Source organism: Rattus rattus, chromosome 18, assembly GCF_011064425.1.
Source record: "Rattus rattus isolate New Zealand chromosome 18, Rrattus_CSIRO_v1, whole genome shotgun sequence".
Lineage (NCBI taxonomy): Eukaryota > Metazoa > Chordata > Mammalia > Rodentia > Muridae > Rattus > Rattus rattus.
In genome coordinates, this window is record NC_046171.1 from 41,109,967 (window position 1) to 41,128,150 (window position 18,184).

At 45.7% G+C, this 18,184-nt stretch overlaps 1 protein-coding gene across 1 annotated transcript in view; it reads left to right on the forward strand.

The window, feature by feature from the left end:
* Ak9 (adenylate kinase 9) overlaps positions 1 to 18,184 on the forward strand; it is a 110,426-nt gene that overhangs the window by 83,971 nt on the left and 8,271 nt on the right. The window contains 6 exon segments of the mRNA XM_032888566.1: positions 743 to 949; positions 1,277 to 1,495; positions 2,924 to 3,137; positions 10,753 to 10,954; positions 12,684 to 12,830; positions 12,935 to 13,155. Of these exon segments, the coding sequence (XP_032744457.1) occupies positions 743 to 949; positions 1,277 to 1,495; positions 2,924 to 3,137; positions 10,753 to 10,954; positions 12,684 to 12,830; positions 12,935 to 13,155 (1,210 nt within the window).

Here is an 18,184-nt window from a genome sequence, read left to right on the forward strand (position 1 = left end):
GAACTCAGGGCAGGGACCTGCTTGTGGAGCAGGCTGCTGAGGACTGCTGTTTACTGCCTTGCTCCTCCTGGACTCCCCAGTCTGTTTTATACACTGGGAACCACCCACAGTGGGCTGGACCCTGGGCTGGGCCCTCCCAAGCAATCAAGACCTTGCTCCACAGGCTTGCGTTCCGCAAGCTCCTAGCGGGGCATTTTTGCTATTCAGGTCCCCACCTATCAGATGACTCTAGCTTGTGTCAAGCTGACAAAAGTGTAGTTGGCGCTGTGTGTATGTCTGTGCAGCTGCGCGTGCATGGGCGTGTGTGTACACGTGGCGTGTGCGTGTGCATGTGCGTGTGTGTGTGTGTGTGTGTGTGTGTGTGTGTGTGTGTGTGTGGTGGCTTTCCATGTATTAGCTCATCCAGTCCCTGTCCCCAATTCCCGTCCCGTGAGATACCAGTTCCCACCCCCAGTCCCTACCCTGTGAGATAGGTAGTTCCCATTTTAAAGATCTCGGTCCAGTTGGCAACGCAGCTGGTAGTATTTTATAATGCACCGTGAAAAACTCTGGGCACGAATAGTTTAGCATCCCGTCTGTTTGCTTGCGGGAGCATCACAGTGTCAGTACCTTAAAGACACTAAATGTCTAGGTGTCAGCCTTCACATTCATGCACATCCAAGCCGACTCGCATTGGTTACTGCATACCAGTGTCACGTGACACAGATCAGAGCGAGAGTAAAGGGGCCATTTTCTTCCGTAGGGCGCTTTTAGAGATGAGGACGAGTTTAGTGACGAAGATGCCGAAGACGAGGACGATATTGAGAACATCCTTGAGGAAGAGTTTCCAAAGGATGAAGAGGAGATGAGCGAGGAAGACGAGGAACAGGAAGGCGATGCCACCGAGCGCCTGAGAAGCGAGCTGGGGGAGAAATTTGAAACAGAAACAAATAATATCCAATCGATACAGGTTACGACCCTCCCTTCACCGCTAATTAAAGAACAGTAATTTGGGAATGCAAAGAGGGTGATATTAGAGTCAGTGTCGTGTGCATGTGTGTGTGCGCGCGCGCAAGCACGTGGTTTCGAAAGAATATTTCAGGGCAGCAGGCAGCATCACTTAACCAGGTATGAGATTCACAGACGGAGAGTGGTATGGGTCCCGCCAAGGTCAGCGTGGGTTGATCTTCCTACGGGCAGCCCTCACAAAGCTTACGCATCCTTGCCTGCTCTATCACCAGCTGTGTCTACCTGAGAAACACCGAATACATCAAGCTTTCTAATTTCTCTTTATCAGGATGAGTTCGAAAGGTTTCTGATACCAATAATTACGGTCAACGGAGCAAGGAAAAGGCATATTGTACAATACGTACTGAATGTGAAACTGAAGCCCCTGGTGGAAAACCGTGCGAGCATTTTTGAAAAGTGTTATCCGGTATCCCCGCACCTCGCTCATAAAATGCTCGCCTTCACCTACAAACACATGAGCTCGTTTGGCTACTGGGACCCTGTAAAGGTAAGGTCAGAAAAGTCATCAGGGTGTTGGGGATTTGGCTCAGTGGTAGAGCGCTTGCCTAGCAAGCGCAAGGCCCTGGGTTTGGTCCCCAGCTCCAAAAAAAAAAGAAGAAAAGTCATCAGGAAACCATCATCCCTTGCTTTCTTATAGTGGCTTAGGAAGACATGGTCATTTGAAAAGTTATAGTGTATAGTGCCACCGATTAATATTTTGGGGGAGTTGAGATGGAGCCATCTAACCCACACCATTGCTTCTATAGAAAGTACGTAATGTGGAGCCAACACTCTGTCCCGCCTGACTTTCTTTGGGTCCCTAGCATTTACTCCCAGCCAGGGATGTCATTCCATCTAAGGATAAACAACAGACAGTGCTGACAGTACCACTGACCAAGTCCCCATTCTGTCATAACTCTCAAAGGGAAGCATCGTGACACACTCTCACACCCACTCTTGCATGCCCAGGAAAGATGGGGCCATCAAAAGACCATCAGGCCTAACTTCCACTCCACCCCATTCCACACCCACACCTCAGGCTGGCTCTGCTGGTGGGTGTTTCACATTTCACTGGCTGTCGTTAACGATGTGACAGGATTTCATCGGTACAAAACTACAGAATAAATTTGTCTTTCCTAAAAGACAACCCAGAGGACTTCCCCTGTATTACCTGTTTGAGAAACTATGCAAAACTTCAGCCAGGGCAGGTTGGCCAGCATAACTTAGACCCCCCCCCATCCAAGCACTAGCCAGGCTCAGCCCTGCTTAGCTTTACAAGGTCAGGCACATCCAGGGTGGTATTGCCATGAGAGTAGTATTGCCAGTGTGGTACCCAAAGCCTATGTCATGCTGTGCTTGAGGCCGCTCACCCTGTCTAGCAGTTGGCCACCATCCCACAGGGCCCTCCTGTGGCGCTCTCTCCGTGTAAGCTCACTCATGCATCTTCCTCCTGTTCAAAGAATCCCCGGTCTGCGGATTCCCTGTTTGACCTCATTGTACCGTAATTGCCTTCATAAAGGTCCCATCTCTAATAGTCACATGGGCAGTAAGAGCCTCAACAGAAGAATTGTAAGGGAGGGTAGAAATATAAACCACAGCCCCGTTTTAGAAGTTGATCTGTTTGTGAGGATAAATTAGTTCATGAGTAAGTGTAACAATCTCACGCACGTTGTCAGAAACATTCATTAGAAGCACAAGTCACTGTGAAGGAAGTAGGAAGGAAATTGTCACAAGCTAAAAGCCAAGTGGGAAGCCTTGCCCCGACCACATGTGCTGTGGAACAACCTGCACTTTGTATGCCGTAATTCTGCTAGTATTTTCCAATTAGGAGCGTTGTACTATGTAAGGAAGGTTATTTTACATGCTTCCAAATACATTGAAGGGAAGCGCTTAGTGAATTGCATCTGAAGTGCGAATTCAATTGCCTCTATCGCAGCTAAGCGAGGGAGAGACCATCAAACCTGTTGAAACGGCAGAGAACCCGCTGAACCCTATAATTCATCGTCACTACATCTATTTCTTATCCACCAAACAAACTAAAGAGAAATTTATGATGAACCCAATCAAATACATCCGGCAGCCCAAACCCAAAGCTTCCATGCCTGTGAGGATCATGATTGTGGGGCCGCCCAAGTCGGGGAAAAGTACAGGTGAGTGTCTTAGCTCCTCAAGCACCGAGGGTGGGTCCTAAAACCCAGCACCCAGAACCAACTCTCCAGGAACCAGCCATAAAATCTGAGATTTGCCACGGTGACTCTGCTAATTTACATCCCCACCAACAATGTACAAAAGAATTCCTCTTTCTCTAGTCTTTGCCAGAATTCATTCATTAATTCATTCATTCATTCATTCATTTTGGGTTTTTTGAGACAGGGTTTCTCCGTGTGGCCCTGTCTGTCCTGGAAACTTGCTTCGTAGACCAGGCTGGCCTGGAGCTCACAGAGATCTGCCTTTGCCTGCCTCTGCCTTCCAAGTACTGGAATTAAAGGTATATACCTCCACCACCCAGCAGAATTTATCTTTTTAAGATAATAATATTTGTGGCTGCATGGAGACAGGATCTCAATATAAAAATTACTGTCTGTAAGTATTTCGTGTAGGATTCTTGTATCTAGTCACCAAGGATGTTTATTTTATTTTATATTTTATTTTATTTTTTTGTCTAGATGATTGATCTATTGGTGGCAGTGAGCTACTGAAAGGACCCACTGTTGTTGCACTGGGGCAAACCTTTCATTTCATGTCCAGTAGTGTTTATTCATGGAAGCAGGTGCTCTGACATTATATACAAGTGTGTCTCCTCGATGCCCCTGTTAGTTACCCTCTTACCACTGTGACAAGTATCTGATCAGGGCAGTTTAAGGGGGAAAATGCCTACCTTGGCTCACAGTCCTTGCTAGTAAGGGAGGTGTGGTAGCTCAGGCTAAGGCAGTGAGCATGCGCAGCTGCCACGTCTTCGCCTCTCATCAGTCTAAAACAGTGAGCATGCGCAGCTGCCACGTCTTCGCCTCTCATCAGTCTAAAACAGTGAGCATGCGCAGCTGCCACGTCTTCGCATCTCATCAGTCTAAAACAGAGCATGTGCAGCTGCCATGTGTCACATCTCATCAGTAAGACAATGAGCATGCGCAGCTGCCACGTCTCCACACCTCAGCAGGTCAGGAAGCACAGAGCTCGGGCTGAAAGCAGGCTGGAGTATTACTCGAAAACTTTTTCTTCCAGTGTCCCATCTTAAGGGGCCACACTACACACCCCAAACTTTCCAAAATAACTTTGCAAAGCAGTACCAGCAGCTGGTGACCAAATGTTCAACACGTGAGCCTATTAGTGACGTTTCACATTTAAACCACCATTCCTTTTATTTAAAAAAAATAATAGTGATTTGAGAATTTAATGCATGTTCTGTTGGTCACGTTTGGATATACCTCACCCCACACCAAGTCCATACCCACTCAACTTAATACTGTTGTGGCGTATCCACAACAGACGACCACTCGGACATGGGTTTAAGCCAAAAGAAAGTCTTCATTAGCCAGTCTTTGTTTTCGTTTCGACAGATAGACATGTCTATGTGCTAAATTTTTTGGCCTGAATGGTACTTTAATTATGGAGTCAGTTGTGCTAAAGTCTGGGGCCTTGTTACACTGCATAACAGTTCTTTTATCCATATAACATGGCCATTGTCTCCTCTAACTAACTTGGTTTTAGGTCTATTTGGTCAGACCTGAGTAAAGTTAATCTTGCTTCCTTTCACATTCCTTTGATTATAATATTATTTCCCATACTTTCAGTTTGGGTCTATTTATACCTTTGTTGATAAAAGTGAGTTTCTTGCAGGCAGCAAACTGTTAAGACTTGTTTTCAGGCACCCTAATTCCATTTATGTGTACCACATATCTGTTGAAAGATGTGTACTACTCCTGCCCAAATTTTGTTTCCATTTGAGTTATTTGGAATAATCTGTGTACATGTCTGCTTTATTACTGTTATGAGTTGGGATGCTTTGCTGAATTGACAGTGTTTGATTTGTTCCTAACTCTGATTTGACAATTGTGTTCATCTCACCCAATGAATTCCTATCCAGTATCATGAGTTTCTTTAGTTTATGCTAGTCTTAGAAGGTTTTTATTTCCCTTTCTATTGTGAATGATTAGATTTAATAATCTATTTTCTGTTATGACTTGAACCTCTTCCCTGAAGCCTTCCTGGCCTTTGGAGTTTCTCCTGAGAAATATGTATGTGTAATTTGACAATTCTTTCATACATACTTTATTATTCCTTCTTTGTTCTGTACCACTGGCATCTAATTATAAGGTTTAATTATAGTTTCTGTTCTGATTGTATTTAGTTGGGATTCTAAATGTCTCCTGTAAATGGCTATTTGTATCTTCCCCAAGACTTGGGGATTTTTCTGTGACTGATGGGTTTTCTGTTCCTTTGTCTATATTTCTCCTCTGTCTGAACTGATCACACTCCTCTTAAAATGATCTTTTGATAGTATCCTTTTGAGAGTAGAGATCTCGAGTGTCTTGTTTATTCTGTCTTATTTTTATTTATTGCTCTCTGAAAATAATAAGTCATCAAGTTTTATCTTCAAGCCCTGGTGTTCTCCACTTAAGCTAAGCTGTTGGTGGTGCTTTTGATTGCTTCTTTTAAATCTGATTTATTGAGATATTCATTTTTCAAGACTTTTTTAGATTTATTTATTTATTATATATAAGTACACTGTAGCTATCTTCAGATACACCAGAAGAGGGCAGCAGATCTGATTACAGATGGTTGTGAGCCACCATGTGGTTGCTAGAATTTGAACTGAGGACCTCTGGAAGAACAGTCAGTGCTCTTAACCTGAGCCATCTCTCAAGCCCCAAGATTCTGATTGGTTCTTTTTAAACAACTCTCCTTTCTCTCTCTTTAAACTTTTTATAGATTCTTGGTGAATTTCACATCATGCACCCAATCCCACTCATCTCCCAATCCCTTCATATCTGCTCTCCCCCCTAGCAATCTCCCCCACCTCTGAAAGGAAAACAAAAATAAAAATAAAAAACAAATCTCTTCATGGAAGCTGAGGTATGTCATGGTATATCACACAGTATACCAATGTGATAGTTTGTATATGCTCGACCCAGAGTGTGACCCTTTTGGAGTAGGTATACCACTGTGGGTGTGGGTATTAAGACCCTCATCCTAGCTACCTGGAAGCCAGTATTCTGCTAGCAGCCTTCAGATAAAGATGTAGACCTCTCAGCTCCTCCTGTGCCATGCCTGCCTAGATGCTGCCTGGATGCTGCCATGTTCCCATCCTGATGATGATGATGGGCTGAACCTCTGAATCTGTAAGCCAGCCCCAATTAAATGTCTTTATAAGACTCATCTTGGTCGTGATGTCTATTCATAGCAGTAAAACCCTAACTAAGACAGAAGTTGGTACCAGGAGTGGGGTATTGCTGTGATAAGCCTGACCATGCTTTTATTTGGAAGAATGTTGATTTGGGGACTTTGGATTTGGAAAGCCATGGAATGTTTTAAATGGAGCTTAATGAACCATACTAGTAAGAATATGGAAGGCTTTGTTTCTGTGAGTGATTTGAACTGTTCAAACCTGGCCCAAGTGATTTCAGTAGAGAAGAACTTCAGTATGTGGCCTAGAGGCTATTTTTGTAGTATTTTGGTGAGGAATGTGGCTGCTTTTTGCCACTGCGTGAAGAGTCTGCCTAAGGCTAAGGTGAAGAGACACAAATTGATTGCATTGACAAAGGAGGTCTCAGAAATGCCCATCATAGACTTTGTTCTCTAGTTAAGTCTCAGAAGAGTGTTCTGAATAAGCATAGCAAGCTTAGAAAGAAAAAATATAAAATATATGGTTTGAGTATTAAAAGGGCACCAGTAAGTCAAATGGAGCTGAATCCTGTGTTCAAAGATACTAAATTGAATTAAGGGAGAGGTGACTTTGGGGTAAAATCCCATCCAGCTAAATTTAGGTTCAGGCATGATGCTACACACCTTTAGGTCCAGAAGCCAAGCAGATCTCTGACTTGAAAGCCAGCTGGGAAAAGAGCATGTTCTAGGTGAAGAAAAGCTTAAATCCAGGCATGGTGGTACACATCTTTAAGCCCAGGAGACAGAGCCATGCAGCTCTCCAAGTTCAAGGTCAATCTAGTTCCAGGACAGCCAAGCTTAGGCAGTGAGAGAGTTGAAAAACATAAAACTGGTAATAGAAAAGAGGGCCCATGTTCCAGCCCCAGGAAGCAGCAGAACGCAGTAGCTTCAGCCATGTGGCTCTGGCATTAGAGTCCAGAATAAAAGAGACTACTGGGATAATTGATGCTGGTCAGCTGGAGCTAAGGAATTAGTGGTGATTAAGAAGAGGCCAGCATCACTGAGGTGAAATCTTCTGGGAAGTGATTCCTGAGAGCACAAAGAAGCTGCGTTCCAGAGAAAGCCATGGTCATGTGTAAGAGTCACCCAGGTGATACTGGTTTTGAAGGCTAGAAAGAGTCATGAAGAGCAGCTGAGGCTGGGCACTATGAAAGGCCATGGAAGGCCGTTGGTGAAGGTCTAGCCTCAGCTGATGACCCAGGGGTCATGCAAAGGAGATGAGGCTTGGCACCTTGAAGAGAGCCTATGAGAGGCTATTGGGGAAGCCTATTTGCAGCAGAATACCCCAGTGTATTATAGATGCCAGTACGATGGGATGATCACCAAAATCAGCAACAGTGGAGTGGATAAGCCTGATCTTAGAGCGCTACAGAGGACAGAGCTGGAGAAGTGACACCAGCCCTTTGGAGGAGCCCAGAAGATCATGTGTGGACCCCCAAACATTGAAACAAGAAGCTGCAACATTGAATTTGCCTTGGGGACCCCTAAAATGTTTGAGATGTCAAAGCAGTGGGCTATCTGCTGAGGAAAGCTGCTAACAGGGAGTGGAACCAGCCCAGGAGAAAGAAGTTTGTTGCAGTCAACAAAGAGGAAAAAGGAGTTGGAGATCTGAGGACCGCTTTGATGTCAGACATGGAGATGCAGAGTTTGGAGTTTGTCCAGCTGGGTTCTTGTCTTGCTTTAGAGATTACAGTTAAGTGATTGGATGAATCTCAGAAGAGAACTTTGAACTTTGGATTTTTAACATTGTTGAGACTGCTACAGACTATGGGGACTTTTGAAGTTGGACTAAATGTCTTTTGGATTATGCTATGTTTAGGTATGGCCCCCACAGACTCATATGTTTAAACAAGCCTATGAGGGCCAGGGAATGGAATGTGATGGTCTGAATATGCTTAGCCCAGAGGGTGGCACTATTAGGAGGTGTGGCCTTGTTGGAGGAGGTGTGTCACTATGGGGACAGACTTTAAGACCCTCATCCTAGGTGCCTGAAAACCAGTATTCTGCTAGCAGCCTTCAGATGAAGATGTAGAACTCTCAGCTCCTCCTGCCTTGGTCATGGTGTCTGTTCACAGCAGTAAAACCCTAAGACAACCATTTTTTTTTTTTTGTTCTTTTTTTCGGAGCTGGGGACCGAACCCAGGGCCTTGCGCTTCCTAGGCAAGCGCTCTACCACTGAGCTAAATCCCCAACCCCAAGACAACCATTTTTACCTAAACAGTTTCACATGCAAACATTTACTGCAATGAGTCTGGTCTGGTTCAAAGCCTCTGACTTCTCCTGCACTACCATCGGCACTCGATTCTCAGCAGGACTCCTCTTAGATATCCTGTTGTTACCCTGTGCCATGGGGATCCTACAGAACCTGCCCCTTCACACCCTCGAGCAGTTCAGAGATGGGGTAGATGTTGGCGTGGGCCAACTCAAAGCCTTGGATCTGGACCTGGATGGTAGCTGAGTTGTTCAGACTGCTAGATCTCCTACACTCACACCAAGCTCGCCAGCCCAGCCCAGGCAAGGTGCAGGCCCACTGTCTAGAATGCTTCAGCCTCCCAGGTGCAAGGTCAGCTCTATACAGCCCTAGGTCATCAACTAGGCAGCAGCCCAGAGCAGGGACATCTTCGTGGCCTTTGGTGGTAACACGAGCCACGGACACTGACACAGACCCTTGCTGCTGTGGAACCATGGACCCAGACATGGCCGTCAACAGCAGCACAGACTGGGACATCACCATGGCCTCAGGTGGCAGTGCAGGATGCTCACATCAGGTTGTTTCTCTCCCCCCTCGAGTCTCTAACTCCACCTCGATTCATAGTACGCAGACTGTCCTGCTTCTCTTTCTCCCCCATCTCTCCTCCACATGCCTGCTCGTCACAGTGATGCCTCTGGAGTCTTCCCTGTACCTTTCCTCTCTTCCACTTTATTGAAATTTTTTCATACCCCTCACTGTCTTCCTTAACCCAGCTACTTATTTGTAACCTTTTTAATTTATTAGTTGTTTTTTTTTAAAAAATCATTCTTTTGCATTGTTTGTGGAGGGATCTATAGAGTTGACTCAATGGCTTAAGTGTCTACTAAAGACATAGGACTTGAGGTCTAGCTCAGAACCCATAGAAAAAATTGGATATGGTGGTGCAGATTTTGTAATCCCAGCTCTAGGGGGGCTGAGACGGACAGTTCCCCTAGGCCAGCTAGCCTGCCTACTTGGAAAGGTCTAGGCCAGTGAAAGATCCTGTCTCAGAAGAAACACACACACACACACACACACACACACACACACACACACACACACACACACACACACACACACACACTTTAAGTTTCTCTTTCTAATTTTAAATTTCTTAATATGGCAAAGGAGTCAGATTCTAAATGTTCTCAAGATAACTGCATTTCCCAAGCATAACAGAACATTCTCGATAGAAATAAAATTCCATTTCCAGGGCTGAAAACACCCCTAACACGCTGACTTCTCATCTGTCTGTGAAGTGCAGAGGGATTTTAACAGTACGCCTGCCTCTGAAAACTCATTTAGCCTTAGGCTCTGGGCAGACCTGGTTCCAGACTTTGTAGGAAAACCAATGTTCAGGCTCTGGGATTTTTATCTGACCTCTGCTGCTCTGTTCTATCAGCAGGTTTCGGCTCCCCATAGCTGTAAAGTTAGAATTCAATTTTCATGCCACCCTAATCAATTCACAGGGAAAAAAAAACTGTCTCCTAAGCTATAAATCACTATCAAAATATAAAGTAGCAGGCTAGAGAGATGGCTCAGCAGTAAAGAACCCTGGTTACTCTTCTGGAGGCCAGGGGTTCGATTCCTATCACCCACATACCAGCTTGCGGTTGTCCATAACTCCAGTTCCAGGGAGTCTGAAATATTTTTCTGGCCTCTGTAGTACTGCACACAGGTAGTACACAAGATATACACATGGGAAAAATAAAAATAAGAACAAAATGTCATTTAAAATATTTCCTAGAGGGTGGACTGAGACCCAGGTGTCTAGGATTTGCTATCCTCGCTGCAGGCCAGAATCCACAGATGGATTGCCGAGTGGTGAATCCCATGAAGTACTCTTGCTACATTGTTATCTTTAACAGCAAACCAAATTACCAAGTCTACACAGGATTGCTACAATGCTTCCCCAAAACTTGCTACTTCGCACAGAAGGAACGTGTTGCTTAAGCATGGGTTTCATTGTTTGAAAAAGAAAAGAAGAAAGAAGAAACCTAGTATGTTCCTTAACCAGGTCCTAAAGTTCCCAAACCTGATGGTTCTTTGAAGAAGATAAACTTGTCATCTGTGTCATAGACCCGAATCTGAAAGGTAAGGTTCGCTGTCGAACCTGTGGAGTGAAACGGGCTTCCCGCTTCGTGTCTTTCCAGTTGCCAAACAGCTGGCAAATGACTACGGCTTAAAATGTTTGTCGATGGGAGACGCGTTGCGTGGACTGTTAAGCAATCACCCAGAGGCAGAGCTCTCGGTGAGGATAAACTGGCATCTTCACAAAGGGATGACGGTGCCTGACGACCTGGCTATTCAAGCTTTAGACATCTCTCTGATGGACAGTGTGTGCAACACTATAGGGTAAGTGGGCGGGACTGGGCGGAAGGGGCGGAGAGTAACTGTCGGGACGCTTGGGGTTATTTAAAAAGGTTTAGAGCGCCCGTGAAGGGGAGGGGAACAGTCTACTTCTCGGGCTGAGCACTTACAGGGAAACTGAGCGCTGTCCTATCAAGATCCATGACTTGGATTCATGGCCAACTAGCCCACAGCCCTCGTTACTGTCTGTAGCAAGTCCTGCACAGCCCACAGGGAGGGCCACCTGCTCCCCTCCCTCAGTAGCTCTCACTGTTCCGTCAGATGATGTGGTCCCAGGAACACCGTTCCCCTTAGGCTCAGGTCCCCGGACAGGGAGCAGTGCCCCTCCTCTAATGCCATATTTGCACAGGAACATTGAGTACTTCATCCTCAGTTCACCCTCCCCTGCTGTCCATTACAGCCATTGGTCACGCCCCGGTGAACCCTGGTGCTCTCTGGTCCTGAGTCCCAGTCTTAGACTCCCCTGGCTCTGTAAAGACACTGTATAGTTAGAACCTTCATACTCTTCTCTGTTGGTGGGTTTGAGTCAAGTCATTGAATGGTTTCTCTCACTTCAGGGACCAGTGAGCAGGGGGTGACAACCTTTGGGAGAGGAAGGGCCGTGTCCTCACTGTTATTTCTCCCCTGGTGTTCAGTTTTCCCCCATGAGGACAACTTTGGTTGGGTCACAGGGTTATTTCATCTGAATTCCAGCATGAAGACTGCCTGTCCACCCTAGGTTTACGTCCCCAGTCCTGTGAGTCACTCAAGTGGCCCTTCCCAGTGTATAGAAGTAACCACTCTCTGTCTAAAAGAGAAGAATGTCATTCTCTTGCAGACTCTTCTACAGTGGGGTGGCTGTGTCATTATCTCTGCTGAGAGACTTCTCTCTAAAGCCTGCACTTTGCTGGAGAGTGCTGGCGAGTGCACCCTGTCACTCAAGACTTACATTACTGCTGGCCATCAACCGCATGGCCAGCTTGCTGCCTTGACTATGAGGCCACTCATAGACTTTCTGGGGGGACAATATATTTTGTTTGTTTTCAGTTTGATAGACGACCTCGCTATCTCAGACTGTTGGGTTTTGATTTTCACACTCTGTGCTTACTCGGTTGTGTGGGTGCCTCTCAGACTCCCCCATCCCAAATTCCTCCCAAACTTCCCATTCTCCTACAACAAGAATATCTCTTCACAGAATACCTGTGACTGTTTACTAGTGCATGGCATGCCCTGTCTCATTGGTTCTCACGCCTGCTCCCTAACCTTTAAAACAACTCTAAGGGGTAGAAAGAACTTTCTCCTAGCTTATTAAAAACAAAGGCATAGAGCTTGTATACCAGGCTTCAAATCTGGATTGGCTACATTCATTCTGTTGTTCGTGCTTATATTAATAACACCAAGGACACACAGTTTGCAAAGAGTGACTCTCCAGTTCTACCAAAACTTAGTCATGTGGCACTGAGCGTACAAACATATAAATGTGTGTCTCCTCCTTCCACTTTCAAAGCTGTGCCCGTGGGTACTCTGCCCACCTTAAGGTCTAGGGATGACGAAGGGTTACAATGCAAAGATAAAGATATAGCCCAAAAAGCAAAACAAACAAACAAAAAACAAATAAACAGTATCGTAAGGGAAAGCCCCAGAGCACTCAGAGACGGAAATTTGCTCTGAAGGACATAAGAGAATCATGAGAGAAAAGAACTGTGGGATGTCTGCCTTTCTGTTTGTCTGTTAGTGTGGTCATCGATGGCTACCCCGTCACCCCACACCAGGTGGAACTCTTGGAGGCAAGGTCAATCATTCCCATGATCATCTTTGAGTTGGATGTGCCGTCTAAGGAGATTTTCAAAAGACTGCTCTTAGAGAAGAAGAGTGAGCAAGGGTAATATTCACAAGGGAGCTGCGGGAGTGGGGTGAGCCTGACCATCTCTACAGGGGACATTGTACACCGTCAACAGCTTTCCACCCTCCCTGTTTCCTCCTTAGTATGCCTTATCCGATGCACAACAGCACGCAGATCATAGCCTATAGGAACGCAAAGTACCGTAAAAATGTCAATGAGATCAGGCAATTTTATCAACGGCAGCATCAAAACTGGCATGTGATTGACGGGTTCCACAGTAAATGGTGGGTATGGAATGAAGTCATCAAAGACATCCAGCAGATGAACAAGTACATACAGACATACATGGAGAAAATAAAGGAAGGTAAGGTGTGTGTGTGTGTGTGTGTGTGTGTGTGTGTGTGTGTGTACATTTGTGTGCACTTGTGTATACGTTTGCGTTCATGTGTATGTACATATGTGGTGTGCAGGTTCATGTGTGCGCAGAGGAGTATAAAGGCCAGAGGACAACCCCACAGAGCAACCTCAGATGACTTTTCTTTTCTTTCTCTTTATCTTTTTATTTGTTGACAGAGACTTGCTATGTAGCCTTGGCTGGCCTGGAACTTGCTCTGTAGACCAGGTTGGCCTCAAGCTCACAGAGTTCTGCCTGCCTCTACCACACAAATGATAGGAAAAATATTCTTTTAACAAAACAACGTGTGAACTTAAAATTTCGGTATGCTGTCTTAGGGTTCTATTGCTGTGAACAGACACCATGACCAAGGCAAGTCTTATAAAGGACAACATTTAATTGGGACTGGCTTAGAGGTTCAGAGGTTCAGTCCATTATCATCAAGGTGGGAGCATGGCAGCATCCAGGCAGGCCTGGTGCAGGAGGAGCTGAGTTCTACATCTTCACCCAAAGGAAGCCAGGGACAGACTGAGCATCCTCAGGCAGCTAGGAGGAGGGTCTCCAAGCCCACCCTCACAGTACACACTTCCTCCAACAAGGCCCCACCTTCTAATAGTGCCACTCCCTGGGCCAAGCATATGCAAACCATAACACACACCTTGTCCCTGCTTGTATAATTTATTAAATCGAAACTTTGCCTTGGCAATTAGTATTTTAAATATACCATGCCAACTGAATGTTGGTGGGTCCCCAAAATCCATATCCGGAAAGTTAACCTACATTTAAACAATGCAACAGTTTAGGAGGCCCCAGGGCCTTTCTGACATAATCGGGTAATGCAGTCAGCACTTGTCTGAGCCCTTCACTTGGGGGAGCTCATTTGTCCCTTCTGTATGAGGAAGTGCCAGCAGTCAGAGGACAATCCAATCAGACACTAGACCCACTGACGTTTGGCTCTTGCACCTCCTCATCTCCACAACTATCTTGCAACAAATCTCCGTTCTGAGTCTGTTACCCAGCCTGAGCTCTTTGCTGCACAGCCCAAGCAGAGCAGGGTACGTCAACGTGACTTTTTATGGTAATCAGTGGCAGATGCTACTCGAGCTTATTTCTCTAGTTTTGCATTTCACTTCTTTGTTTCCGTGGACACATCATCACTGCACATTTCCTGGCCAGTGCAAGCGGACACAGCCCAAGGCCATGCGTGTGCTTGATGAGCAGCTCCACATCCATCCATCAGTGCACCCCTCTGTGGAACGGTGTGACGAGTTAGGACATGTGCACAATGGCTAGCGATCCAGAATGTTAACGCTTACATTTCAATCACTGGATTATTTAGCTGATCATGAGGCCCTCCAGAGCCTCCAGTTTTACTCCCCAAAAGTGATGGTATCTCATTCTTATTTAAGACCGAATCTCATTCTTATTTAAGACCGTATAGAATACATTTCCTTTATTCATGAATCCGCTAATGGATACTTTGGTTGATTCTACGTCTTAGATGTAGAATTTAAAGTGTGAGTGCCTACCACTTTCGATGTGTTTATTCTATTTCTTTTGTATTTATACTATGCATTGGAGGTGGCCAGATCAAATGATGGTTATAAGTTTTGATCATTTGAAGAACCTTTATACTGTTGTCTGTGGTGGCTGCATTGACAGTGAGTGTATGAGTACCCCCTCCACATGCATCCCTGCCAGCATTTATGATTCCTTTCTCTATTTTACTGTAGGTATCCTGGGATGAGGTAGTGCCTCCCCGTGGTTTTGATTTGCATCTCTCTGATAACTCCTGGGGCTGAGAAATTTTGTATATTTGTTGGTCATGTCTTGTGAGAAAATACCTGTTTATTTCAGTATTTGTTGCTTTTCTCATCACTGTGACCAAATATTTGACAAGAACGAACTCTAAGCGATGAAGAATTTACTTGGCTTCCAGTTTGAGGGGATACAGGTCCTCATGGCAGAGAAGTCATGGTGATTGTGGGAGCTGTTCAAAACTGTTCCTCAGCTGTAGTGGCTGCTGGAAACCGAGCAGAAAGGGGATGGGAAGTGGAAATGACCCCGTGTTTATAAACTACAAGGCCTACAGCCCCAGCGACCCACCTGCTCCACCTCCCAAAGATTCCATAACCTTCCCCAAACAGCATCAACAGGTAGAGACCAAGTGCTCATACATAGGCGCCTGGGGGGACATTTCAGACTCAAACCATGATACCATTGGTCAGCTGGTTGTTTTGTTTGTTTTTATGCTGTTGAACTGTTCACACATTCCTTATATATGCTGGTGTTAACCCCATTGTCCAGGACGTTTCCTTGCACCGTAGGCTCTCTCTTCTTGCTGGTTGCTGTCCATGAATCCCTTTATCAAATTTGCTTTTCTTGCCTGTGCTTCTCTGTCTTTCTCTCCCTCCTTCCCTTCATCATACACATACCCATCCGTCCATCCATCCCCTTTCCCTTTCTCCCACACTCTCTCCCTCCCTCTCCCCTTCTCCCTCCTTCCTCTCATTCTTCTTGATGCCCTTCTCCTCCTCCCCGCTCCCCACTGACTTTTTGTGTCAGGCTCTGGCTCTATGCCCCCGGCCTTGCAACTCACAGAGATCCTATTGGCTCAGCCTACCAAGTGCCAGGATCGTAAGCATAAACTCCCTGTAGTCTCAGGTCCTCAACACATTTTGAGTTTTTAGTATCGTGGCTTTGTTGTTGTTTCGTTGGTTGGTTGTTGTTGTTGTTTTGTAGATTGAATACAGGGCTGTCCACATGCTAAGCTAGAATAGATAGCATTGAGCTGCATGCTAGGCTGTCTGTTTCTTGCTGCCATGGCACCTGCCTGAGAAGAACAGTATAAGGAGGTGATCTCATGTGGGAAAGACAATAGACTCTCAAAGGTCTGAGTCCATCCTGTCTACTGTGATTGTCTCGTGACCGGAGTGGCTGCTTCCTGGCCGCGGTGGTTGTTTCCAGGCTGTGGTAAGGCGCTGCATCACTGTGGGGACGATGTGGAAGAGGAAGCTTTGCTACTGTGCTGCATCCAGGAAGTAGGGAGGAAGAACAGGACCAGTGGGTGAAATACAGCCTTCAGAGTCATGCCCCAACGACCTACTTCTTCATTCAAGTTGTTACTACCCCAAGATGATGTCAACAGCTGGAGGCCAAGCCTTCATTTTACATGAGGGACATTTTGTATTCAAATCATAGCACTCCATCCTGGGCTCCCAAAGGCTCTTAGCTGTCTCATAATGCGATGTGCATTTAGTCTCCAGAGCCTCCATTGCTCAAAAGTCCAAATTCTGAGTCTTCTCTGAACTGAAAGGCACACCTTTCTCCTCTTTTTTTTTTTTTTTCGGAGCTGGGGACCGAACCCAGGGCCTTTGTGCTTGCTAGGCAAGCGCTCTACCACTGAGCTAAATCCCCAACCCCAAGGCACACCTTTCTCATCCAAGCAAAAAGAAATTTACATGTGCTGAGCTATGACAACACCGGGTAAATTCCCACTCCTAAAAGGGAGAAGGGATAGAAGCCCAACAAGTCATTATCAGACCAAATGACAGAACCACAGCTCCATGGCCACCATCTGAGACTTGTAGTGTTGTCATCTAAGTGAAACCAGGGTTGAGCAGCCCCACCCTACCCCCAAAGCTAGCTATGAATGGTCCTCACGGTCTCTTGCTTAGGCTGGCTCCTTCTACTCCCTTCTGCTTTCCTCAGCAGACCTTCCGTGTTCTTGGCGTTCCTAACATCCTTGCTTCTCCATTTTGTCTTAGACTCCACCAACACAGCTTTGTGCAACACCATGTCAAGAGTCACCTAGAGAGATAGTGACCATGTCGCACACTGATTGAACTCCCAGCCCTCTTTTAAAATCTCAATGGAAGCTTCTATGACCCTATAATTCTCTCACTAGTCATGCCTGGAATGGCTGATGTCACTTAGATCATTTATCTATTTAATCTATTTATTTGCTGGCTTTTTGAGACAGATATTTGCTGTGACTCTCAGACTGGCCTCAAACCCTGGCTTCCTGAACAGCAGGGTTAGTGGTTTACATCACTACACTCAGCAGGCAACCGGGTCTTCTAAGTGAACCAGCCTTTAGGAAGGCAAGAAAAAGTGAGAGAGTCAGCGAGACAGAAGTCCTGGCCTTTGGAATTGGTTTAATGTCCTAGGGATACTATGAAAAGGTACCCAAAGTGAGTGGATTAAATGACAATGATGTATTGTGTCCCAATTCAAGAGGCAAGAAGTTCAAAATCAAGGTGTTAGCAGTGTCATGCTGTCTCTGAGGACTTTGTGGAAGGACCTGCCTTTCTCTTTGTTTCCAGCATAGCCAGCAATTGTTGGCTAATGAAGTCACACAACAACCCTGTCTCTGTCACTGAAAGACATTCTTTTTGTCTTTCTGTCATGTCATGCTCCTCAGTCTCTTTATCTATCTTTGTCCTCAAGGTCACATTCAAATGTGCTACGAAGACTTCAATGTCTCTTTTAAGAAGACACAGCCCAGCCTAGGAAACTAATCCTGTGGTATAGACACAGCCGAGCCTAGAAGACTAATCCTGTGGTATAGACACAGCCGAGCCTAGAAGACTAATCCTGTGGTATAGACACAGCCGAGCCTAGAAGACTAATCCTGGGGTATAGAGCTCATTGTTTGTTTTTCCAGACAGGATCCCATTATGTAGCCCTGGCTGGTCTTGAACACAGAGAGGTCCACCTGCCTCTGCCCCCACTTCTCTGGCATTAAAGGCATGTGCTCGGTGTATATCCTTTTTCATTAGAAACAAATACCCACATACAGTGGGAACAGATTTATAAGGTACAATAAAAACGCAGGGCGCAGATCCACAGCAGTACCAGAGATGGGGCAGCCCAGCCTGTGTCCTTCAGTGATCCTCATGGTTCACAGTGAACCAAGCAGACTGAGGTTCAATCGATGACAACCAATAGCAACATAATCAGATGTATGATCAAATTAACAGAGTTAATTAGGTAATCA